Here is a 27,676-nt window from a genome sequence, read left to right on the forward strand (position 1 = left end):
TTCAAAGAACAGCTTCATAAATGACGTCATTTAAAAAGCTATTATATATAGCTAATAAAGCTATTATATACATTATGCAATTTGAATGCTACGCAAGACAAAAATTTTCATCAGCTAGGCAAGAGATATGCAATGCCAGAAGCTACTTGCATAGCAATAAAGTAGCTTTGCATCTCTAAACGTAGCTTTACATCTACGCTATGCAAGTTCTTTTTGCATGGCATAGACATAGACAGAGACACAGAATAATTAACATTAACAATCAGAATGCCCACTCTGCTTGTCAAGATAAGTGCGCGCATCTTATTCGCGCAGACGGAATCAGCCATGTTTTAAACGGAACCAGTGCTGTTCAGTGAAATTTTTTTTTGTGCATAGAAAAATTAGAAAGGTTAAGTTTTATTCTTAACTATAAACGTTGCTTTGGCAAGATGAACGTTGCATTGCATCAAAATAGCATGAAAAAAAAACACGTTAATTTTTCGTCTAGCACAATAGCACATAGCTGTATGCTTGGAAATATCGCAGTGACATGCGAAGTTACATAATCTGTCTTGCATAGCATGTATAGTCGACTTTACTTATGTAATGTATGATCGACATCTGCAGACCACGAAAGTGTTCTTTAAATTTTAGAATCAATCGGTATTCGCTGAAGGTTAAATCTGGAAAATATTCGGGATGCTTAACTAATTCAAAGCCTGCTTGAGCTATTGCAGCTGTCGCAATGGTAGACCTGTGACTGGGTGCATATTATGTTGCATAAAAACACCTTTTCACAACTTCCAAAATACGATTACCATGATCTTACTTACTGAAGGTTAAATCTTAAATACCTACTCACTTGAATTTTTTCGGCGTTGGTTAATTTCGATGTGTGCACTTGTTACTTTGTATTTTGGTCTCTAGATCGTAGTGATACATCCAGGACTCATCCATTGTCATTGATCTTTCAAGAAAATTGTCTTTGTCTTATCTATACAGTATTCAAAGACGACTGCAATGTATTTTCGAGTTTGCTTGTGTGTATCTGCATATAAAACATATCAATGAAAAACCTACTAGATATCGTCAAGGTAATACACCTTCAGTTTTAGACTTGATAATCTCTAATGAGGAAGAACTGACCAGTGAAATTCATTATCTTTCACCGATAGGTATTTCGGACCACTTAGTTCTTCAGAAACAAACTCAAGTGGACATTACTGGTGTAACCAATGAAAAAGTAGTCAGAAAAGAATTTAGAAAAATAGATTATATTAAATTAGATCAGTATTTTTGCGAAATAATTTGGCCGAATTTAGATGGCTATTCGTGTAATGATTCGTGGAATAAATAATATAAAGAAATTATATATAAAGGGATAGATACATGTTCTTCAAGGTAAACCCGTAGGATCGCAATAAGTAAAAAAAAAACATTTTATGGAATGATTCGGAATTGCGAACAGAAATGGAATGTTCATAAATCCTATTTTGGATTCTATGATTTGTTTGGCCTATATAGGATCGGGGGCAATTTACAAAAGGAATTTCATAAACTCCATATTGTTCATTTGATCGGACAAGAGATGAAAGTTTTTGTTGGTAGGTAAACATTGTCTTTATTCCTCCTGATTTTAGAATTTTGTCGATTTTGTCAGTGACACCTTTGATGTAAGAAAGAAAAGCTTTCGTATGATGAGGGTCTGAGTCTTTGGTCCGACTCAATTTCAGCTCTAGGTCAACACCATCTTTATACAGGTCACAAAATTGATTTTGAAAACTCAAGAACCTCTCATCCACTTCTATAAACCAAGAATTATCAGAGAAGCCATATAAATTGAAAAAAGGCTAAATTGTTTCAATAAAACAGATGACGGCATACAGTTACCTTCGACTTGGTAACCTCTCATCTAATTATTGCATCTTCTTCTCTTCTTTGTATGTTTCCAAACCATCTCAGTCTTTGTGCTTGAATAAATTTTACTATGTCTTCCCCTTCGGTTATATTTCTTATTTCATGGTTCATTAGTCTTCTATATCCTTCTTGTTTTATCTTTATTAGGTCGTGTATTCTTCTTATAATTTTTCAATTATTCTTAGTTTTTCCTTATATTGTTTCGTAAGACATATTATTTCAGCTCCGTATGCTATCACCGGTCTAATTATCCGGGGTTCTCGAGTAAACCCCGGCAAACCTGAGCAACCTTACCGGAAATTGGGTAACCAACCCCAGTGGAAGGTAGGATCAGGACCGACGATGAAGGGAGAAATGGTGCCTTAAAAAAGTGGAGCTTAAAGAAAATGCCAAAGACATCCATAGGGAAGTAAAGTTCAAAATATATAAAACCATCATAGGACCAATAGCAACATATGGCGCAGAAACATGAATCATGATAAAAAAACAATAAACCATATTATTACTTAAAAAAAAGTTATCGAGAAGAATATTGGGGCCCATATATAAGTATGTGAAGAATAAGGTTCAATGACAAGTTATATTAATATTACAAAGAATCCTCTATAGCAAATTTTGTAAAAATACAAAGATTGCACTGGGCAGGCTACCTTATAAGAATAGATAATAATAGAATTTAGTGGAACTGTGGTGGGACGTCGAACAGTAGAAAAACCAAGGAAGCGGTGGATAGAAGAAGTAAGAACCAATGCTAAAGAGATAATGAGGGTGGATGACTGGAGGAAAGTAGCAAAGGAAAGGGATGCTTGGAAGTGGGTGCTGACAGAGGACAGGGTCTGACATGGGCTATAGCGTCATAGGAGAGAGATTATATTATATAGAGGGTTATTGTAACCTGAATTGTTAGAAAGTTACAACAATTAGCTGGGGTAGCAAAACAAAAAACCTCAAGCTTACTATTGGACAAACAAGGAAACATTTTAGTGGAGATAGAACAAAAATTAAGAAGATGGAAAGAATATATAGAGGAATTATTCTATGACCAGAGACAGGAAAATATATATGAAGATAATCAGAGTAAAGACGAGGGACCTGAAATAACAAAGTCAGAAGTTATGCATGCAGTAAAGTCAATGAAAAATAATAAAGCTGCTGGTCCAGATGAAATACCAAGTGAATTGCTAAAACTGGTCAATGAAAAAAACATAGATCTTTTAGTCCAACTACTGAACACAATCTATTCCACAGGAATCATTCTACGTGAAATGCTAACATCAACATTTATTTGTCTACCAAAGAAAGTAAATGCCAAAGAATGTAGTGATTATCGAACGATCAGTCTAATGTCACATACCTTAAAAACCCTGCTAAAAATCATCCATAATAGAATACATGCTAAGCTGGAGATGGATATTAGTGATTCCCAATTTGGATTTCGGAATGGAGTGGGCACAAGAGAGGCACTATTTTCTTTTAACGTGCTGACCCAAAGATGTTTGGATTTTAATCGAGATCTCTATGTATGCTTAATAGACTACAACAAGGCATTCGGTAAGGTAAAACATGACCGACTTATAGAAGTACTCAAAAACAAGAATCTGGATGTGAGGGATGTAACATTGATATCAAATTTATACTACAGCCAACGATCAAATGTGAAAATTGGAAGAGAAGTTTCAGAAGACATGGAGATAAGGAGATGGGTCAGGCAAGGTTGCATACTGTCGCCGTTATTCTTTAATGCTTATTCTGAAGAAATCATACAAGAAGCTTTGGTAAACGAGACAGTCGGCATAAAAGTGAACGGAAGTTTAATTAACAACATTAGGTATGCCGACGATACAGTCATAATAGCCGACAACTTGGAAGACTTAGAAAGAATAATGAACAAAATATTAAGATATAGTGGAGAATACGGACTCTCTCTTAATATCAAAAAAACCAAATTCATGAAAATTAGCAAGAACAACAATACAAACGAAATATTAACGGTAGGCGGCCAGCAGATTGAGAGAGCAAAAATATTTACTTACTTGGGAACGATAATCACAGAAAATAACGATTATACTGCAGAAATAAGAGTCAGAATTGAAAAAGCATGTGCCAACTTCGTGAAAATGAAAAAGATTTTATGCAGCAAAGATCTGACATTGGCCCTCAGAATAAGGCTAATTACATGTTATGTACACAGTGTACTCTACTATGAAGCTGAATCATGGACATTAAACCGGAATACAATAAATCGACTTAAAGCGTTTGAAATGTGGACATTTAGAAGATTGTTAAGGATTCCATGGGTAGATAGAGTCACGAATACAGAAGTGTTAAGGGGAATAGGCTTAGAGAGGGAAATGGAAAATACAATAAACGAAAGGAAATTGCAATATCTTGGACATGTGATGAGAGGCGAAAGATACAACATCTTGAGACTCATAATTCAAGGAAAAGTAGAGGGTAGGAGAAGCGTAGGAAGAAAACGCGTTTCCTGGTTGAAGAACCTGATAAAATAAATTTTATTGTGTGTAATAAATTATATATAAATGGTATATTCATTTCATTTGCTTTTAACAGACCAAGATCAAACATTCTTACTGAATATAAAATATATGAAATTAAATAATTTACTTTTCAAGTGATTGGAATTAAATTTTAAATTTTAGTAATTGTTTGATGTCCACTGATCATCGCCTAATTACTAACCGGTCTTCTTATATGGCTTTTACTTTAGTACACGTTTCCAGAGTTCTGGAACTTCCATGGATACATGGAAAATGTACAATAAGCAAATTGGTGGATTTCGAAAAAAAAAAAACAGTAGAATACATAAAATTACATTTGTTATTTAAAGGGGATGTCCTTAATAATGGTAATTTAACAGTTTCAATTATAATTTCAAAGTAGAATAATGAAAGTTATACCATTTATTGATAAAAACACATGCTTTTAAATAAAATCCTTTGTAGTTTTGGGAAATAAAAGACATTTTAATTTTTAGAATTCTTTATTATTTCATTTATTTTTTCTAACATATCATCCCAAATAATATTCACATCTCCATTGCGCTCACCAACACTGGTTAACTGGGTTATAAAATATTGATAACACGATTTAATAACTTCTTTACATCTAATTATTTTTTCTGCTTGCCTAAAACGAAGATAAGAACATTAAAAGCGGTAAATACAGTGTGTTTGGAAAAGTGATTAGTATTTAATTACATATTTTGCTTTTATTACTCTATTAAAATATGACTTTATTTAGTTATATATCTTTTAATTACTTCATTGTATCTCTGTATTATCTTGTTTAAACTCCCCAAGTCACTAGAAGAAGCTAATCAGTTTTAATCCCCATTGTCTACGCAAAGCAAACATGTCTCTTTATACTTTATACAGATACTGTTGCCAGTATCTGTCGTGAATTTCAAACAGGGTATGACTCTTAGTATGCAAGTAAAACGTGTGGTGTTAAATGTATTGAACTATCATCTGAACTTAAAAAAATGTTGACAGCTTGACTATTACTGTGGAAAAAGTTTCGAAAATGTACGGTGTGAGCAAAATATATGACATCCGCGAAGAGACCCAGCAAGGCGAACTGAAACCGGTACAAAAAAGGAAGAAAAACAGTTTCCAACCCAATTCACGTGAGAATATTTACGAGGGAGTGATATCTCGAATAAGGAAAATTGTCAATGATTTTTTTTTGGAAACGATACCACCTACCGTCGACAACATAATGAAGAGGACGAAGGATGATGAGGACCTGCCAGCTTTTTCAAAAACCACAATTCGTAGGCTACTGAATGACATGGGTTTTGAATATGGTAAAAGAGGTCGAGATTCGATAATGATGGAAAGAAATGATATCATATCCTCAAGACACAAAGTACCTCAGACAAATAAAAACATTGAGGAAGAAGGTTAATGTAATAGGCGAGCGGTTTACCCCTATAAGCAGAGCATCAACCGACTAAAATTCTTTTTGCATTTCTAATGCACCAAACCTTTTTTATTCGATTCTATATATTTTTCCAAGATGAAATGTATTTTTTTTTAAATTTTTACAAGTGGGCCGGCAATTGTTATTAACAAATAACATACAAAAAAGCAATTTCACCGAATTGTTTCGGAATCAATTTTTTTAGTTGTATCTCATCAAAATAAACACTTTTTCTCTCTTGATAATTTTTCGAAAAATGCTTCCTTTTCGAGTTATTTGCATTTTTTTGTTGAAAAAATGCCTTAATTAGTGATTTTTGGTATTTTTTTTCTAAAAAACTACTGAATGAATTGCAATTTTACAAATAGCTTTATAATCTTTAAACCGTCAAGTACAAGTTAAAATATTTTGACAAGGATAAATGGTTTCTATCTCGCTAAAAACGTGGACCCAAATTTCTGGTGCTTTCGAACCTCGAAGTAAAGCATATGTGATAGAAAATAATCAGTATTATGATTCAAATTTAGAACGTAATCACTTAGAAGCAGATACTAGGGTTATTTTTCACGCTTTTAAATTACAACAGCAGCATTTGGATAAAAAAATTCAAATTATTGTTAAATCTCCAGACACAGATATATTTATTTTACTTTTATCTCATTATCATGATTTCACAAGTGAACCACTTTTATGGTTTCACACAGGAAATATTGTAAAAAATGTGGATCGTTCTCGATATATACCTGTACATCAAATTGCAAGAGAAATTGGAAAAATAATGTGCAACAGTATCCTAATAATGCATTCTATAACAGGTTGTGATACCACAAGTTCATTTTATGATATGGGAAAAAAGAAGACTTATAAAGCTTTGCAGAAATTAACTGATAGTCAACTGGAAAAATTAAGAAATTTGCCTACTTTACCTTTAAATGAAGGAGGTACATTTTTGACTCTATTTTTATCTAAACTGTATGACCCTCAAAATAAGTTTAAAAAATATCATGAATCCATAAATGAATTAAGATATAATATTGCATTAAAAAAATGCATCTAATGAAAAATTACCACCTTCAAAACCAGCAATATTACAACATTACTTAAGAGCAAAGTGGCAAATAAATGAATGGATTCAAGCAAAAAACAATATTATTTCATCTCTTGATCCATTAACCCATGGTTGGACAATGGAAAATAATTGTTTCGATTTTAATTATTTTGAAGGCGAAACTAGTTTAGATATGTTACAAAAGTATTAATGCTCATGTACCGAAAAATGTTCTACGAAAAATTGTAATTGTATTTCCTATAATTTAGAATGCTGCGCAGTATGTGCATGTACACCAGAGAATTGTAAAAATGTTAAAGACGACTCTATTGAAGACAATGAAATCAGCTTATTAGATGGAAATTCTGTTGCTGTTGACGAAAATTTTCAAATTATTGACAATGAAAACGATGTATAATTAATATATTTTAATTTTATTATATTTTTCAATGAAAATTAATTATATATTGCTTAATGTATTTCACTGTAATAAAACATTCAATAATATAGTATATTAAAAGAAAAATTACATCATAGCATTGTAAAAAATTAATTTTAATTGTTTTAATTATATGTCTATATAAAAATAATTAGAAATATCTTTTTTTTTAATAAATTGTACGTAATATTTGTATTGAATTAATTTTTTAAATTTAAACAAATATTTCTACGCGCCGCACGTCTGTATCGCCGCAACCGCTGTACACACTTAGCGGTAGACTGCTCGAAAGGCATATTCTAAATATTTGGGTCCACGTTTTTAGCAAGATAGAAAAAAATTATCCTTGTCAAAATATTCTAACTTGTACTCGACGGTTTAAAGATTATAAAGCTATTTGTAGAATTGCAATTCATTTAGTAGTTTTTTAGAAAAAAAATCCCAAAAATCACTAATTAAGGCATTTTTTCAACAAAAAAATGCAAATAACTCGAAAAGGAAGCATTTTTCGAAAAGTTATCAGGAGAGAAAAAGTGTTTATTTTGATGAAATACACCTAAAAAAATTGATTCCGAAGCAATTCGGTGAAATTGCTTTTTTGTATAAGTTATTTGTTAATAACAATTGCCGGCCCACTTGTAAAAATTTAAAAAAAATACATTTCATCTTGGAAAAATATATAGAATCGAATAAAAAAGGTTTGGTGCATTAGAAATGCAAAAAGAATTTTAGTCGGTATATTCTGTTTCTAAGCGTCTTTTGAGGGGTAAACCGCTCGCCTATAAACCTTGTTTATACCGATGAGTTTTGGACTAACGTCGGTGCTTCAGTCAAAAAGGAATGGAGGGACACAACGATCAAGAATCTACGAGATGCCTTCATAAAAGGGCTCTCTACTGGACTGAAAGCTCCAACCCAAAGAGGTCCTCGGTTTAGATTAAGATTTTGAGACTGCCGCCTTCATTGTGAGCTGAACCTGAAAGGTTCAGCTCGCAATGGCGAGCTGGTGAAAAGGTATGTGGCTTCAAACAACGTCGATTTTAAAGAAAAACCGGTAGAACGGTTGATAAAAGAAGCTTACCACTGCGTATCTAAAAAGCAGTGGCGTAATTATGTGAACCACGTCAAGAAAGTAGAAAAAAAATGTTCGCGGTGGACAATTTGCAGGAAGATATTGAACCGGTGATAATTAATATGAGACATGATTCAGAGAATGAGGACGATTTAGATATGGATTGCGTTTAGTATTAATTAACGAGAAATATCTCAGATTTAACGCTCAATTGTTTTTTTTTGTACAGTACGTACGTACAGTACATTTCAGTTATCTTCTTGTGTATTTTATGTATATTATTTATCGTATCGTATACTACGTGCATTTTTTTTTGTATATATGTATATGAGCATTTACGAGGTATTAGATATTTCATGTATACAGGCATTTTTTATAGAATTGGACAGTGGACTATGTAGGTGTAATGTGGATGTAAGGAATATCTTCCATGCTACTTACCTTTCATCACAAATAAACTTAATATTTGTATTCTTAACAACTAATTCTACCTTTCTATCTTCGGTATCATTAGTTTCTATATCACAGACCTAGAAACGAAAGAGAAAAAAATTAAATATATTCTACTATAAATAATAATCATTCCCAAATACAAGTAAAAATACAATAAATATGTTTTTTTTATTCGACTAAGTCGTCAAATTATAGGCAACAGCTGTTTTCATAGTGATTAACAGCTCTTTTTCTTTTTGTATTTTTAATAAAACCTCCTGATTACTAACGTGGTCGGTATAAGATATTTTCAGGATTCGACGATAAAACTACATTTCGAATGCCTCAATGTTTTTCCAGGTAGCAAGAGTCCACGCCTTAACTTCGTACAACGGTATAGAAAAGACATAACATCGTAGTAACCTGATTTTTATGGATACTGATAAAACATTTAAATAGCTTAGTCATATTTTGAAATGTAGATCTTGTTTTCTGTATCCTACATTTGATTTCTAAGGAATAGTCCTAATTTTCATTGAAAAGTTGGTTTAAGCTCTAAGAAAATCTTCTTCTTGCTTAAATAATTACTGTCGTCTTTCGTCCGTATCCCGGGATTCGTGGGTTTCCTAATCGATATTGGAATTTTCGGAACGTTTGGGAAGATTTTCGTATTTACGGAAGATATACACTGGTTACTTATTTCATTTTAACTTAATTGATTATTTTATCATTTATAACAGTTAAAAAAAAAATAAAAGATAAAACATAATGGATTTACAAAATCAAAAAATTTCTTCACGGTGGGGATTCGAACCCCGGTCATTAGAGTGTTACGGCACTAGCTCTAGTTTATCAGGAATTCCTTCTGGTCCATCATCATCATCATCATCATCATCATCAGTGGCATTACAGCTCGTTATGAGCCAAAGCCTTCTTCAGAACAATTTTCCATTCGCCCCTGTCTCTGGCAACTCTTCTCCATGCTTTAACTCCGATGGATTTTAGATCATCCTCTATGTTATCTTGATACCTAAGTTTTGGTCTTCCTCTGGCTCGTCTTTCCACTGGTCATCTTCGGTCGAAACTTTTTCTGATCGTTGCATCTTCATCTCGCCTAATTACATGTCCTATCCATCGAAGGCGTGCTAATTTAATACATTTTACAACGTCAGGTTCCCCAAAACTTCTGTATAACTCAAAGTTGTAGCGCCTACGCCACAAACCCTGTTCTTGGAGTCCTCCATATATTTTCCTTAGAATTTTCCTCTCGAAAAGTTTAAGCAATTCTTGGTCGTTCTGTGTAAATGCCCACGTTTCTGACCCGTATGTTAACACTGGCCTTATTAGTGTTTTATATATGGTAACTTTAATTTTTCTGGGTAATTTTGGGGCCATCTATTTCCTCAAGCCATAATAGCACTTATTGGCAAGCACTATTCTTATTTTAATTTCTTCGCTGACATTGTTGTCTTTGGTCAGCAGCGAGCCCAGGTAGACGAAGGTGTCCACACCTTCCAGTTCCAGATCATCAATTAATAGTCTAGGTATCTGGTTGCCTGATCTAGTACAATACATATACTTGGATTTCTGTGTTTATTTTTAATCCCATTCTCAGTGCAGACGCCCTTAGTGATCGAAATGCTTCGATCAGAGATTCTGTGGACCTAGCAATAATGTCTATGTCATCTGCATATCCGACCACTTGTACAGATTTATTAAAGATAAATATTGCCATTCGTATTAATACGGCACTCTCGAATTACTTTTTCTAGTGCAAGGTTAAATAAGAGACAGAACAGTCCATCTCCCTGTCTCAATCCATTTTTACAATACAAGGGTCTTGAAAAGTCGTTTTGGATTCTGACTACACTCTCTACGCCTGTGAGTGTAAGTTCCGTTAGTTAAACAAGATGAAGCGGCATTTGAAATTCCACCATAGCCTTTAGACGTTTTTGTCTTTTGACTGAGTCGTATGCGGCTTTGAAATCCACGAATATGTGGTAATTTCATTTCACTTTATATTTTGCTTGGGAATATAAATGTAAAGGTATGCTATTGGGAATTACAAATTTTGACACCCCTTTTGAGTTTAATGATTTGTGGCAATGAAAAGGATAGATAGCTTGCTATAAGTATTTTCTTAATTATAATTACCTTATTAATTTGTAAATCCCTATTGGAAAATAACAATACTGACAAATTGGTTAAAAAGCTACATTCCCTGACCAAAGTCGTTCTTCGAATATTGGACCTGGTTTCATTGATGTAGAGAAGATAATTTGACGGAAATTTGTATCGCCTGTAGTTTACACTTTCTGGAGTGATGGTGGCTTTATGATTATTCCTAAAATTTAAGATTTAGCAATATATTCTTAAAATAAAAAGGTTCGATTAATGTAAGGTTTGATATTTTTTTGGTAGTACCACGGGCATATTTTCATAGTTTGTACCTAAATTGAATCGCCAAAAAAAACAGAGACCATGCAGGCAACGTTATTGATTTATTTAGATAGGTTTTTTTATCGATTTTAGAACGATTCGAAAGATCAAGTTTCAGTAGATAGAGAATAGATTTTACATTTTTTATTAAGCAAACAAAAATCTACGGAACATGTAGTGCTGACATAATGATAATGTGACTGTGAAATCTCTGACTGTTTCGCAAGAATAACCAATGATTGATGATCTGACGTCTCAATAAACCCTAAAGAAAAAGATGTCTCTATATATTTTAAACTTTTTTACACTCAATAGCTTTTCATATTGTGAATTTAGGTTAGGGTTGTCTAGAATCCTTACGCCTTCTGACAGGGATCAATGAATGAGTATCACCAAATGACGAGACCGTATCTATCAGCGTACTGCTAATTCATCGATGTGTTAGAAAATTTTCTTTGACTGGTCATGAACCTAGTAAACTACTCACTTTGAAGTGAGATTGCCAGCCGACTGTACCGCGAAGCCGACATATATTTAAGTTAAAATGTTTAATAAATAAGCTTAAATCAGTGAATAGTTTGGAAGTGTGCAATTACTTTAATTCCGAATTCATAACTCAACCAAAAAAAAACGTCCCAAACACTGTAGCAAATATAGACTTATAAGTCTTAGAGTTAAAATAACATCTTAAAGTTCTTCCTACGTATTATCCACAGTACAATAAGTTTAAAGAAGATCAAGATAAAACGCAGTTTGGTTTTAGAGACGGATTACGAACTAGAGAAGCACTTTTTGCACTTCATGTTTTGCTACAGAAATGTCGAGATCAACGTAAAGATGTCTTCGTCGTTTTTATTGATTACGAAAAGGCATTTGATACATTACATCGAAAAGTTAATTAAAATATTAAGAGATAAAGGAGTTGATAGCCGCGACTTTAGGATCCGTATTAGTGAAAAGTCGACAGAAGAGTGTAAGATTCTAAGGTGAGTCAGGGAAGGTTGTATTTGGTATATGTCATATGTCATATTTGGACTATGGTAATAATTATTTTTATTGGAAAAGCCACAATTTAAGTTTAAAATAAGTTTATTTTTGACTTTTCGCATTGCATTAAGATGCCACAAGAAAATAGCTTCAGAACAATATTGGACTAAAAATTAAATGAAAAACTAAAAAAACTAAAAATTGGACTAAAAAAAACTAAAAATTAATGGAAAACTGATAAAAACCATCAGATGCGCAGGTGACACAGTTAAATTGAACGATCACTTAAATGGATTGTAGTGTCTTTGAAAGTCCATTAACACTGTGGGACGAGAGATAAGACTAAAAATTAATTGTTCTAAAACAAAATACATGGTATTTAGTCAATTTAAATATCTATGTTGTTATATTACCGAACAATTAGATTCAGATAAAGGGATAAAATGTAGAATTGAGTTGGCTCGTGCAATCTTTTTAAAAATAAGGCAACGAACTTCTGTAATGGTAACTTGAAACTTCAACTTCGGAAACGCATCATTAAATGTTATATCTGTCAGTGGTCATATATAGAGAATATTAACTGATTAGAAGTTCTTGAAATGTGGTTGTATAGACGAACACTAAAAATATCGTCGAAGAAGCTACTCGTCACCTGATTGATATAGGATATCTTAGACATAGAATGAGGGGAAAACAGTGTTATACTCTTCGACTGATTATGATATGTAAAATAAAAGGAGGGAGATGAATTGGTAGAAAACAAGCTCCGTGCATGAATAATATCAGAGAATGGACCAGCATAATGAGAGCAGAACAACTGTTCAGAACGTCAAGGGGACTTGATAAAGTAGTTTAAGAAAAAGAATTATTTTGATTAGTTTTATAAGTTTCAGTACTTGTCTATTACGGTATTAAAATTGGCTTCTTTAATATTGTAACAATGAACTTAATATATTTGTTGTCTGCTCAACAGTACTATATTTATTAATCATTATATTTACTTGCGTTATGAAAAATAAGTGAAACAATTACCTAGTAAGTAGGACGTTGGTATTGTTTTTTAAACGATTTTTTACAATATCCCAATTACGGTATTGTAAAATATTTCCAATACCAGAATACAAAACGGCTTTAACTAACTCGTCGTTGTCTGAAGAATCATCAGAAAATGGGAGTACATCGTGCAATCCATCTACCAAGTAATCAAAATGAATTTTTCTTAATTCTGAAAAAAAAAATGTTATTGTTTTTTTTTTAATTTAATTTATTTCTACTTTTTTAAAAATATAAATACACTGCTCCAAGAAATGAAAGCACCACTTTAAAACTTACTATATAACAGGAAAATATTAACTGAAATGAAAAGAATTTTATTTCGTATTAATTTACTTTGTAAAACAAACATATTTAGTGATGTTGTCGCTAACCATCTTCAATATTCATACAATCTTAAAACAATTAACAACAAAATCTCTAAGTCTAAAAATAGAAATTGTTAATTTTTTTTTGCTTAATAAGACGTATTTCCACCCCTGCTACGAATGACAGCTTGGCACCGACGATTCATACTTAAAATAAACGGTCTTTAAGTATTTTGATCCAGTTCATACCAAATTTGGACAAGACGTTGTTCCAGTTCCTGCAGAGTGTTTGGTTAATTAGGAAAATTCCGTAGACGTCTACCAAGCAAGTCCCAAACATTCTCTATAGGATTGAGATCGGCACTATTCGCTGGCCATTCCATAACGTCGATTCCAACTTCCTCTAGATAATTTTGCACTATATTTGCAATGTGCGGTCGTGCATTAGAACAAAATTTTCGCCAATATAAGGAGCAAATGGCACAACGTGATCTTGAAGAACGTCAACGATATATCGGTGAGCGTTGATGGTACCGTTATTCAACACCACCAAGTCTGTACGACCCGTTAAAGAAACGCCACCCCAGACCATAACCGACCCTCCACCGAATAACGTCGTTCCTAGCATGTTACACTGTGCATACCGTTCGTTCTGACGTCGGTACACGCGAATACGCCTATCACAATTGTAAAGCCAGAATCTGCTCTCATCTGTAAACAGAACTCTATTCCAATCAGCCTCCAACCAATGGATATGATTTCGTGGAAATTCTAAATGCGCTCTGCGATGAGCTACGGTCAAGGCTGGCCCTCTGGCAGGTATACGATTTACCAAATTACCTTTCTTGAGACGTTGGCGAACAGTTTTACAGCTGATTCGAACATTATGAACATCTTCAAGTTGGGATTGTAAGCTTCTGGTAGTTACAAATCGTTGTCTTAGGTTGTCATTGTTACACGATGTCGACCTTTTCCTGGACGCATAGAGTGACTAACGGTCTCTCTGTACCGTTCCATCATTCGTGAGACCAATGTATGGTGTACGCCGAACCGTTTCCCTAAATGTCTGTAACTCCAACCTTCTTCGTGCAAAACCACTATTTGAGCACACTCTTCATTAGTCAAATTTCTCGATTCGCGTTGCATTTTGATTAAAACAATAGCAAAATGTTACCACCAAACAGCAATAGTTCACACAACGACTGAAAAATGACACTAACCTCTTATCGACATTAACAAATTTACAGCACCTTTGTTTTGTGTTCCTTAGAAACCGGTTGAAACAAAAAAACAATACAAGTAACCTGATAAAAACAATCCAAATACATGGTACATTCCATACAAAAATGAATACAATTAAATTTAAAACACCAATGAATCGCTTTTTTTGTTTTTGTAAATGGTGCGTTAATTTCTTGGAGTCGTGTATATTACGCAAGGTGCCGTTGTTAACACAATTTGGAACACGAGAAACTCGTATGGTGCCCAAACTATGGAAGCTTGCAATTTGGAACACGAGAAACTCGTATGGTGCACAAACTATATATACCTCGAGTTCGCAATAATAAGAACAAAGGCAACGATGTATAAAAATTATCGAAATACAAGATATGATGAACGAAGTCTGGAATTGTTTTTGACAATCGCACAACAACGTTCGATGTGGCTCCAAAATCAGGCTGACCCGGTAGGATCACAGTGTCGCCAGCACCGTTATAAACCACAAACCGATAAGCGAATCCACTCGTATCACATAAAACAAATAGCTTGATACCCCACTTGTGTGGTTTATTTGGCATGTATTCACGTAAATGATATTGTGTTTTGGTGCTGCACATATGTTCGTCGATGCACAATCGAGCAGTCTTCGGAACGGAATGGAATCGAGTGTTTAGAATGTTAACCAATATTGCCAACAACGCATCGTAGCCGGGTTCGCCTTTCTTGACTCGAGTGCTTTCATCACGAAAGAATAAATGTTGTTTTATCACCATGAATTTTCCTTTGGGCATTGTCTTTGCTATTGCTTGAAACGCGTTTTGGCCCCAAAAGCTTTCCAAATTGGGATAACGGTAAACACTCATGTAAATGAGAATGCCAATATATCTAAAAATATCTTCACTGGTAGTAGTGAATTTTGTGTTGATATCGGCTTGGCGAGCTGCTCATTTGTTTCGAATGCAATCAAGTCAACCAATTCCTTAGTGAAAAAATACCAACATAGTTCCATCAGTGTCTCGAGCTCTTTTATGGACGATGGTACGCTTGACTCACCCCGGAAGGCTACTTGATTGACATGCAAACGCATTGATTGTTTTCGCCATACGATTTTGGAAAACTCAGCCGAATTTTTAGCTATTGATTCAATATCTGCGATAAAGTTATAATACCAGTGTAGGAAACTCATCAAGACTCTTATGTCAAAACAATTCATACCTGCACCAGTGAAACCTCCAGCACAAGGCACAATTAGTGGACCAGCAATTTCGATTTCGGGCAATGGAGAACGAGGTCGTTTCAGTTTCTTAAAACGCGGTGTTAAAGTTGATGGCACGTCCTATTAATCTTTTTCTTCTGCCGTAACAACCTTTTCGTGCGAAATATTCTGTTCAGGAAGTAATGTTGACGAAGCTGATAGAAGTGCTTCGTCGACCGCAGTCAAGTTCAATGAAAAGTCGGCCGCTTGATTGACGAAAGCAGATTCGTCTTCATCTATTTGCCGAACCATCTGTGAAATAAACTGTTCATCCTCGGGGGATATTTCATCAAGGACAAAATCTGGATCGTTCACATCATCGTCGCTACTGAAATCAGTTTCCACATCTGATTCGACCGATTCTATAAATGCCCATTGTTCCATTTCGCTCATTTCTCTGATCTTTACTTTATTTCGGATTCGAAAATCCATTTTCTGCCACAATAGAACTGTAAACAATGACACAATTAGGCAGCTGAACACACTAGAAAGAGGACACTAATCTCCATCTAAACTGTTATAAGTGCACTGAGGCACGCTTTCCTTTTTCTGTTTTTACACAGCTTCATTTTTTCACAATTTTAATTTTCACTTCCACTTATATCATATTAAAATAATGAATTCTTACCTTTTCAACATTATAAATCACGACAAAATCCAAAATACGAACAACTATATAATTTTTTTTTTGAAAATTGGACTGTAGCAAGAAATAATTTTCGATCTTAACACTACGAACTTCTCATTAAACTGTTCCGGCAAACGAAACGGTAAAATGATCTTGTTTATGAACCAAGATAACAATGAAGGTACTGTCTGTAGGCACTGTTAGCAGTTTTGAGAATAAATATTATTGCGTGTAATAACCATTGACTTTTGTCGTGCATGCCTCGAGGCACTTTTAACCGGTAGAGGGTTAATCGACAATAACCTGAAAAATTTATTAATAAGGCCCTACATATTTTAAATCAACATTTGGTATCTAGAATTTAGAAAGCAGATATGTAAAAGATGCTGGATTATTGATTATTAAAGATTGGGGTGTTGAATGATGTAACGTTTAAACATTATTCTGATGAACTGGATAATAAGGTCACTATCATCAACGTTTATAATAAGTGATTCAACATGTGTTTCCATTATGTTGTCCATCCGCCACATTTCCTATTCTACTTTTTTTGAACATGTAAAATGCAGTTCTTCCATGTTTCTGGTGTAATTGATGAAATTGAATTATATAATAGATTGGTTGTTGTTTTTTCCTGCAATATCATTTTTAATATTTGCCCAGATGAGTTCTATGGGGTTTAACTCACAATGATACGGAGGAAGTCTCGATATCAGTTTATTCTGGGTTTTTGCCATTTCATCAATTACATATTTGAACTTTAATCAAATAAAAGGCAAATATCGAGCACAGTGTATTTATTAAATCTTGCCCAAGTACTTTCGCTCCTAGAGCATCTTCAGGGGCATCTGAAATAAGCCAAGAAACGTTTTTCCATTTGAAGAAAATTAATCAAGAGCGTAGGCTCAAAATTTCGGGCCAATGCTTTTTAAATGCACTCATTTTTTTCGAATCCTATGAAAACTAACAAATATTTTTGAAAAATTTAAACGCAGAATGAAAGATTACATTATTACCGAGAGTCGAAAGTCCCTTAGAATAAATAAAAAGTTTTTTTGAATGAGATATTTGAAATTAAAAATCACACTAAATTTTCTCTTCTTTTTCACCCCTGTAACTTATTCAAATAAACATTATAGAAGTTTTCAGAAACTTTCGGCCCTCATTAATAATGTATTCTTTCATTCTGCGTTTAAATTTTTCAAAAATACTAAATTAGTTTTCTCAGGATTCGAAAAAAATGAATACATTTAAAAAGCATTGGCCCGAAATTTTGCGGCTACGCTCTTAACTTCGAAAAAACTCGAAGTTGATGGTTGATAAATTTTTTTTTATGGAATATAACGTTTTAAACTTACTTCGTCAAATTTGGCCTATCCAACAATATATTGCAAATGTCATAAACATTAAAAATTATACATTAACACAACACGACACAAGGACAAACAGTTTAAAATTTTAAAAAATGACGAAGCTCTCTTCTCTGTTTCTCTCTCCTGTTAAACATCTTAGTTTAACATCTTTAACAATTAAAATACAATACAATGTTTAATTTTATCTTTTCATTACAGATTGGTAAGGTAAAATGCAATATACAATAAAATGATATGTAATCAAAGAGAAATAAATGTTTTACTTACTTCTAAGCATCTCCATTCTGTGCGGTATCAAACTTAAATCCTTACAAAATTGTTTTATTTTACGGTTATCTACAACTTCATCAAACTCCATAAATTTTTCAAACATCCTCATCATAGCTAGATGGTCGCTGTCCTTGGAAAACTCACTTTTTATTTCTTTTATGGTTTCTTTGTCAATTAAACCAGACGAGAATAATTCAATATCCGTAGAGAAAAGAGTGACAATATCGACTATTGGAGAGAGACATTTGAATATATAAGAATTAACTAATGTTTTTGCTAGCTTTGGTTCTAGCTGGAACTCTGCTAGCCTTTTACCCAGTGGGGTCAAATTTTCATTATTATCTAGTAGATCCAGTTCCTTTAACTCCTCTATCGCTTTAGAAACGGTACTCTCTTCGGGTGGGGTCGGAAGGGTTTTCATGAATGTCATTGTCTCCATATTATTACTGAAAGCTTAAAAAAATTAAAATAAATACCTCATTTTCTTTAGTTTACCATGCGAGCTTCAAATCGAAAGTTACTGTATCGATAATCATATTTTTTAAAAGTTGTAATATATTTGATGATATCATTAAAAATGAAACAAAAAACATTGTACTATAATTAAAAATTTAGAATCCTGCTGTTTATAAGTAAAAAGTGTACTATGAAATAAAAAAGTTTAAAAAGCAGTAGTTAGTATAGATTTTACTCCTTGAGGCAAACTTTACATTTTGTGGATACAATGGATGACGTTGAGCAGTGAACACAAATGATAGTTTTTGGACAAGACGCGGCTGTCTTTTTGAAGCTGTGTGATCGCTTTACAGAGGATAATTGCAAAGTCTCTTTTGATAATGATTTCTCTAGTTATTGGTTGTTACAAATTCTGTGCCAAAAAATATCTTTGCCGTTTGTACTGCACGGCAAAATAGATTCAGTAGCCTTAGCTTGTGTGCTGATAAAAGAATAAAAAACCATGGACGCGGTACTGAAGAAGAAATAATCAGCAACGATGGGGAGGTAATCAAGACAAAGTGGTTTGTTATCTGTAATACTGGCATATTACTATGACTGTGATAATGACATCAAATTATATAGGAATTGGGACGATCGACAAGTGTAAACGATGGAACAAAACAAACAAGACCTATATAGAAATAAATAGGCCACAGGTAATAAAGAATTACAATTTGTCAATGGGAGGTGTTGACAAATTCAATTTCTTACTTACAACATTATACAGGACCTTTATTAGGTCACGCAAATGGACGTTGCGAATGTTCACACATGGTATAGATTTAGCCTGTACGAATGCCTGGCTAGAATAAAAAGAAAAGAATCTAGATTTGATGCACTTTCGCGCAGAAATTGCTGAAGTTCTTTTAGCTATAGAAAAAACAGTCAATAGTTCAGGTGTTTTTGGTTCAAAAATACCTAAAAGAAAAAACATCGAAGTACGGCCATTGAAGGAAGTAAGATTGGACAATGTAGGACATTTAACTAATGTTGATAAATCGAAAAATGCTTCGCGTTGAAAGAAACCCGAATGCAAGGGAAAATCTGGTATATCTTGCCTCAAATACAAAGTTTATTTATGTTTGACCAATATTAGCAATTAATTTGTGCAGTACCACAGTACATAAATTATGTATAATGTGCCATTGAATAAATATTATCATTGTTCTCAGTATTTATTTTTTCTCTAACCCACAGTCTTTTTACCCCGTTATCTCAGTGTCCTCATGTGTGGACATGCTATTTTTCAAAAAAGACATCCTCCAACCTTGTCGTCATCAATACTATCATTCAAATCTGTGCGATTTGACTCATTTGCCTATAAATTATTAGATTCCTAGATCTTCTGCAACTTATCTTAAAAAGGCTGTGGCGCTTTAAATGCTTCTCTGTATGGCCTACATAAAAACATGAAGGTTCTTTTTTGAATGACAATAGCACTTAATTATGATTCATTCAACCCTGTACTTGCTTCAGTGAACAGTTGTCACCAATCACTATTTTAGACCCTTCTGATATAGATTCTTTGCAAGTATAGCATGGTCAATACAAATTGACCATGTTTTCGCTGATTTAACTTCACTTTCTCAAAACTCCAAAAATAGTTTATAGTTCTGGTATAATACCGTAAACCAGTAATTGTCGATTCAGAATGAAACAACCATTGATTACACACTTTAAAGTTAAAGTGTGCGGAGAAAAAAATACTAACGTTAAACGACAAAATTTTGTGAACATATAGCTCAGACATAACCTCATATTCTCAATTCTGCTTTTAAGTTGCCTTATTTTAGCTCTAAGTATATTTATTAGATATCAGGATCATAATTGATACTACAATAAGTGAGAGTCGATTTTCCTTAGTCTGTTTGGCCAAATGTTTCTGTCCGTTGCCAATTTCTCACGCCTATCTTTGTCGAATCTTCCTCTAACCCATCCTTGCGCATCCGTCTATCTTATCTTATCTACGTTTATGAAGGATAGATAAATGCCATCTGATATATATTTTTTATATTTCTTATAGAAATATAAAAAAATATATATTTCTTATAAATCTCAAAGTTTGAGTCGGATAGCTCAGGCGGTAGAGTGTCTGACTAACAAGCAGAAGACCAGGGATCGATTTCCAGAGCCGGCAAAAATATATGGTTATATTTAAAATATCTACCGGCTACAGGTCGATTCAGCCTGAATAAAAAGACTACCTTAAGTGAAACCAGGGGTAATAATAGGCGGTTGAAGCGTACCTTCACGTAACTGGCCCTGTTACCTTCATTGTATACCGTAGGCTCAAGAGTATCGGACTACCCTGCTATTGTTGTTGCCATAGCGCCAAATATTTTTCTTAAACTTAGCTTGTAGTATCCTTCTTAGTAGTATTATATAATTATTGTACTTACAAATTTATTTTTTTATTAATTTGACTACTTACGTCAGTGTGGTCCAACCTCAGGCACGCATGCCGCATGCGGCCCGAGGCTCGTTAAACTGCGGCACCTGCAAACACATTTTAAAAATATTGCCATTGATAACTTTTACCTGTGCCAACCCTGTCTAACAGTGGCGAATAAATTGAATGTTAAATTCAGAACGAGTAGTGCCAAAAAACGCAAAATTTTCGAAGAGAATCGTACGTTCCCAGGAAAATTAGAAAATCAATATTTCTTTATCGAATTAAAAGGCAAACCTTGTTGTCAAGTACTTGCGGCATCAAAAGAATACAATATTAGTAGGCATTATGAAACCCAGCACAAAAAAATACGACAAATATCAAGGTGAAGCTCGCAATACTCTTGTAAAAGAACTTGAAGCTAAATTGAATAAACAAAAATCTCTATTCACAAAAGCGACAGCTGTTCAATCATCAAGCTTAACAGCATCATATGAAGTATGTTTAGAGCTTGTCAAAAGTAAAAAAGCATTTAGAGATGGACAAATGATCAAGCGGTGTGCCGTTAAAATGGCGCGATTCTTTAGAGATGAAAAAATTGCCAAAAATTTTGAATGTGTTTCAGTTTCCCATCAAACTGTATCTAGAAGAGTTGATGAGCTGAATACTCATGTATTTAAAAAAATGGTCGACACAGTTAGGTCCTTAGCCCTGGACGAATCTGTTGATATTACTGACAAAAATCAGCTATTAATTTTTGTTAGATGCATCAGTGAAGATTTTTGTGTGTCTAAAACTGCACCACATGGAAGACGGGAACAAAGGTATAAATATATTTGAAGCAGTTAGTGACGCTGTGAAAAATATAGGCGGTTTTCAAAAGTGCTCTTGCGTTTGCACCGACAGAGCAAAAGCAATGACGGGACGCATAACGAGATTGGCTGGACTTTTGCGAGAAAATGGTGTTAACTGTGTTATGTTTCATTGCATTATCAATCAAGAGGCTCTCTGCGGAAAGATAATTAAAATCAACGATACTATGAAAACTGTAGTGCAGATAGTAAACAGCTTAAGAGGAGAAAACAGAGCTCAGCGACACCGAAAATGCATCTCTTTCTTGGAGGAATTAAATACTGAATATAAGGACGTCCCCCTACATTCAGAGATACGCTGGTTGACTGCAGGTAAATGCATTAGAAATTTTTTTTCTTTAAGAGCGTAGGCGCAAAATTTCGGACCAATGCTTTTTAAATGTATTCTTTTTTTTCGAATCCTGAGAGAACTAATTAATATTTTTGAAAAATTTAAACGCAGAATGAAAGAATACATTATTACCGAGGGCCGAAAGTCCCTGAAAACTTCTATTATGTTTATTTTAATAAGTTACAGGGGTGAAAAAAAAAGAGAAAATTTAGTGTGATTTTGAATTTCAAATATCTCAAAAAAACTTTTTGTTTATTCTAAGGGACTTTCGGCCCTCTGTAATAATGTAATCTTTCATTCTGCGTTTAAATTTTTCAAAAATATTTGTTAGTTTCCTCAGGATTCGAAAAAAATGAATGCATTTAAAAAGCATTGGCCTGAAAGAAAAGTGATCTTACTGTTTTTTGAAACGGAAATTGTTATTAATACGGACGTATTTATAACAAAGCTTAAGAACAAAACATTTCTTCATGAACTGGCATTTCTAACAGACATTACCTGTCACTTGAACACATTAAACCTACAACTCCAGGGGAAAAATAAGACAGTATCACAGTTGGTTGGTCAAATTGAAACATTTCGCAAAAAACTTAATTTTTTCGAGAACTGCATGAAAATAAACGACCTCACACATTTTCCTGCGTGTTTCGAAATAAATCAAGAAGAAACCATGGTCAATTTCTCGAGGTTTGCAAAAGTTCTTACAGAAATAAAAGGAGAATTCGATGAAAGGTTTTCGGAATTTGATGCACTAAAACCCGATCTTGAGCGTTTTAACAATCCAATGGGAGTCAACATCCAGAACCAATCAGCAGAATACCAATTGGAGCTGTGCGAACTACAGTCCGATTAGTTTTTTCAAGCAAAGAAAAATGAAGACATTAGTACCTTTTGAAAGTTAGTGTACAAGGATCGTTTTCCTAAACTTCGTAACTTTGCGTTGAAACTATATTCAATGTTTGGTAGTACGTATATATGTGAAAGTACATTTTCTGCTTTGAAGCATATTAAATCTAAAACACGTAATCGCATGGAAAACGATTCTCTTAGTCTCACTACGACTAGCATAGATATAGATGTGTAAAAGTTAGTAGAGGATAAACCCTTGCCTCAAATATCCCATTGATTTTTTTATTTTATGTTAAATTTTAAACATAACATGTAAATTGTAAACCATAATAAAATACTTGTAAATAATATTTCGTTTGTATATTATTTTTTAATAATATACATAACAAACGATAATGACACATCTGAAGAAGTAAAACGGAGGGTACTGCTAGCAAACAAATGTTATTTTGGACTAAGCAAGCAGCTAAAAAACAGAAATTTAAGCCAGAAAACCAAACTAATAATATATAGAACACTCATCCTACCAGTGCTGACATATGGGTCAGAAACATGGACCATCTCCAAAACAGACGCAAATCTTCTGCTCGTCTTCGAAAGGAAGATACTAAGAAGAATAATGGGCGCATTCTGCGAGAATGGTATTTGGAGAAGGCGATATAATTTCGAATTGTACGAGAAGTATAAAAAAATAGTAAATGGTAGAGAGGTAATATCCTTCATAAAAATAGGTAGGCTTAGATGGGCTGGACATGTGTCAAGAGCAAATGAAAATTACCCACCCAGACGAACTCTATTATCGGTCCCAGTGGGAAATAGGAGTAGAGGCAGACCACGACTGAGATGGAGGGACGGTGTGGACGAGGACGCAAGGAAAATCGGCGCGGCAAATTGGCAACGGTTGGCGATGAACAGAAACGACTGGCGAAATAGACTGGGGAAGGTCAAGGCTCAACTAGAGCTGTAGCACCACTGATGATGATGATGATTATTAGCCCGCAACGTCTAAGAGGTTGGACCACACTGACTTACCTGATCGCCTTTCCTGAGACCTAGACATGCTTATAACAGTTTTAATCAAAGAACGAAAAAAAAATACAAAATACCTTTTGAATCTAACACTATTTTGGTCAATGAAGTCCGCATTATCTCTGGTAATGAATATTCTTCAAAAGATTCAAATTTTGATCTTGTATAAAGATGGTAACATTGCCCTGGTTGCACTCGACCTGCTCTTCCACTACGTTGAGTTGCACTTGACTTTGATATCCAGTGGTTATCAATGCATTTAATACCTAAAAAAGGAAGAACTTATAGAATACTACAATTTTGAAGTTGATATTTCTTGTATTTTTTTACAGAAAAACTACTACAGTAGATACATCTATTCACAATTTTCAATATTAAACTTGGTTGGAATAAAATATACTTAAGACATTTCCAATTTCTAATTTTTCCAACTTTTTATTTTAAATTTGATTACCTTTTTCTGTATCAAATCTCTGCTCCTTGTGGATACCAGTATCAACCACATATACAACATCGTCAATCGTAACTGAAGTTTCGGCAATATTTGTAGCAAGAATAATTTTTCTGGTTCCTGGTGGAGGTCTACTAAATATTTTAAATTGTTCTGTATCGTTCAATCTAAAAAAAAAAACAAGTAAATTAACAGAATAAATAAAAAAAAAACTAAAGAAGCATGACTTGTAAGAAGAAGCAAACACGTAATTGGCAGTTCATTACAAATGCAAATCTTCACAAATCTTCAAACAGCAGAGGGGGTGATCAAAGTTAAATCAATCAAAATAATATCCTTTCCTCTTGAAAGTACTTATAGCTATTATTTTTAAAAGGGTCCACCCCATTAACATAGAAATTACAATATAAACTTACGATCCACAGCATTACGCATAGTTTTCGGAGCTTTCAGAATTACGCCAATTAGCAGTCTTTAAGTCCTAGCAGGAGAACAGCCATTAATTCTTAGAAGGCAATATTGTACAATGGTGTAGCAAGTGCAGATATTTTCGAAGACAGTACCTCTTTCAGTCGGCAATCCAAGAAGCGTAGCATATATACCGGAGAACTGTAAGCAGTCTCCAACGCACTGACCCAATGTACCAGCAACGATATAAATTTTCTTATTATATCAGATTCTCTGAGTATCTTAAATGGTGTCAAACAGATGTATCTTACTCATGTCAATTTAGCACAAATAAAAAACATGATATATAATTCCCAAACACGCGGCAAAAACATAATATTCTTATGGGTACCATCCCATGTTGGGATAATGGGTAATAAAGCGGCTGATAATGCAGCAACAGAAACTGTCAATAACATGACAATCCCTATAATGCAAAACACATCATTTCAGATCAAAAATCATTAATAAAAACCTACATGAACAAAACCTGGCAAGAAAAATGGAGCCAAACAGAAGCAAAACTAAAAATTATCAAACCAGATTATACTTCGGTTTTACTACCACTCCCAGCTCAAAGACATGACCAAGTAGTCCTTAACAGACTGCGGCTAGTTCATACAAAATTTACACATGGATACATAATCTCCGAGGACCCTCAGCCGATTTGCCATAATTGTCAAATACCAATTTCAGTGCAATGCATCGTATAATGATAGACTCGATGTACTCAATAGCAAGATCGACAAAGAAAATACAACACAATCTTAAAGAAGCTCTCATAGAAGATAGTAGTAAAGAAATACATTTAATAAAATAGAATGAGAAATTGTAAACTGTATAATAAACTTTAAGATTTCACAAAATGTTTGTATTTTTCAAAATTATGTAAATGTGAATATGTTATGAGCCAAAAACCTTTTTCTAAAATAAGAATAAACCAATCGATAATAACCCTAGGGGTTGATGCGGTTAAAAAACATACAATAACATTTTAAAAAAATATTAACAACACTTTACCTGGAATGTAAGCAATACACCGCAGTGTGGCCCCTCTGAGGAATCATTCTTTGAACTTTCGTTATATCCTCCCAGCCAGGAAGAAAACACAAAATCGCACCTTCGGGTTTAGTACAATTGATATAATCAATAACTTTAGCAACATCTTCGTGTATTACTGCTGGGGCGAAGCTCTCACACATGGCCTTAGTTTTGGTTAGATCAACTTCATCCATTGAATCTACAAAATACTAAAAAACTATCTTTGTTAATATTATCATGATTAGACGTTTAACAAAATTACTGGTATGAAGAGAAACATATTTGAGATTAAGAGATTTGACAAAAATAAGCCAAATTAATATAGTGTTACATGTGTTTAGCGACAAGATGAGAAAAGACATGAGTCAAAAATGTTATTGGTGAGTATGGTTTGGGAAAACTCAATAAGCGAGACAATACATTAATACAATTCTGTCAAAAAGAAAATTTCTTCGTAACGAACACTTGGTTTACACTGAACATATGGACAATTAAACTAACAAGTGTTAGTTTGAACATTTGTTTATTACTCTTTACATTTTTCAGTATGTTATGATAACGCAGAAATCAAATTAGGTAAAAAACTTACCCTGTCAATTGGATAGGTAAATCCCGGTATTTCAATCACTGGAGCACCATCAAAATATTTCTTAAACATATCAGTATCTATAGTAGCACTCATAACAATTAGCTTTAAGTGAGGATTGTTGTTCAATGAAAACTTCAACAAATTCATTAGCAGATCGGTGTTCACATCTCTTTCGTGGGCTTCGTCCAAAATTATATGGCTAAATTGTGATAAAGTGCTATCTGATTGGACATGTCGTAAAAGTATACCCGTTGTACAATATAAAATTCTTCCAGTTGCTGGATGAAAGTTTGAGTTAAGCCGAACTTGATGTCCGACTCTACGACCGACCTGTAAAAAATAAGCAATAAAGATTTATTGACAGCAATTGGAACGTACAAATATAGTATATTCATAATTTCCTCCAAAAATAAAAACATTAGAATTCAAGGTAGAGATAACTCAACGATTTTAACCGGCAACTATTACAGTTTAAATCAAAATAGAATAAAAGAACTATCAAAAAATATTATGCACTATATCACAGAGTGTTTTAATTCGCTGTGTTGAAATGTGTCATAAGTATAACTGTGTCAGTTCTAATGTATCAATACGACTGAAATACTCCGAAGTGTCAACACGAAAGTGCCAACCACTGAATACGGTGTTACACATCTCTAATTTACAAATATATCGCACTGCAATTATTAAAATATACAGAAGAAACTTGGACGAAACAAACAAAAGATGACAGTAAACTAAATGATGCGGAAATGAAGTTCTTAAGGAAGATTAGGAAAGGCAAAACACGAGAGACTAAGAGGCGAAATAATTA

The 27,676-nt window shown here is 33.7% G+C and overlaps 1 protein-coding gene across 1 annotated transcript in view; it reads right to left on the minus strand.

Annotated features, from left to right (window-relative positions):
• Positions 1-4,883: 4,883 nt before the first annotated feature.
• LOC140433940 (ATP-dependent RNA helicase DHX30-like) overlaps positions 4,884-27,676 on the minus strand; it is a 30,131-nt gene continuing 7,338 nt past the window's right edge. The window contains exons 6-14 of the mRNA XM_072521912.1: positions 26,863-27,192; positions 26,253-26,482; positions 24,789-24,952; positions 24,412-24,600; positions 18,364-18,819; positions 13,291-13,483; positions 10,987-11,176; positions 8,842-8,930; positions 4,884-5,046 (exon numbers count right to left, since the gene is read on the minus strand). Coding sequence (XP_072378013.1) covers positions 4,884-5,046; positions 8,842-8,930; positions 10,987-11,176; positions 13,291-13,483; positions 18,364-18,819; positions 24,412-24,600; positions 24,789-24,952; positions 26,253-26,482; positions 26,863-27,192 — 2,004 coding nt within the window. The remainder of the gene's footprint in view (positions 5,047-8,841; positions 8,931-10,986; positions 11,177-13,290; positions 13,484-18,363; positions 18,820-24,411; positions 24,601-24,788; positions 24,953-26,252; positions 26,483-26,862; positions 27,193-27,676) is intronic.

The sequence above is a fragment of the Diabrotica undecimpunctata genome, chromosome 2, assembly GCF_040954645.1.
Source record: "Diabrotica undecimpunctata isolate CICGRU chromosome 2, icDiaUnde3, whole genome shotgun sequence".
Classification (NCBI taxonomy): Eukaryota; Metazoa; Arthropoda; class Insecta; order Coleoptera; family Chrysomelidae; genus Diabrotica; species Diabrotica undecimpunctata.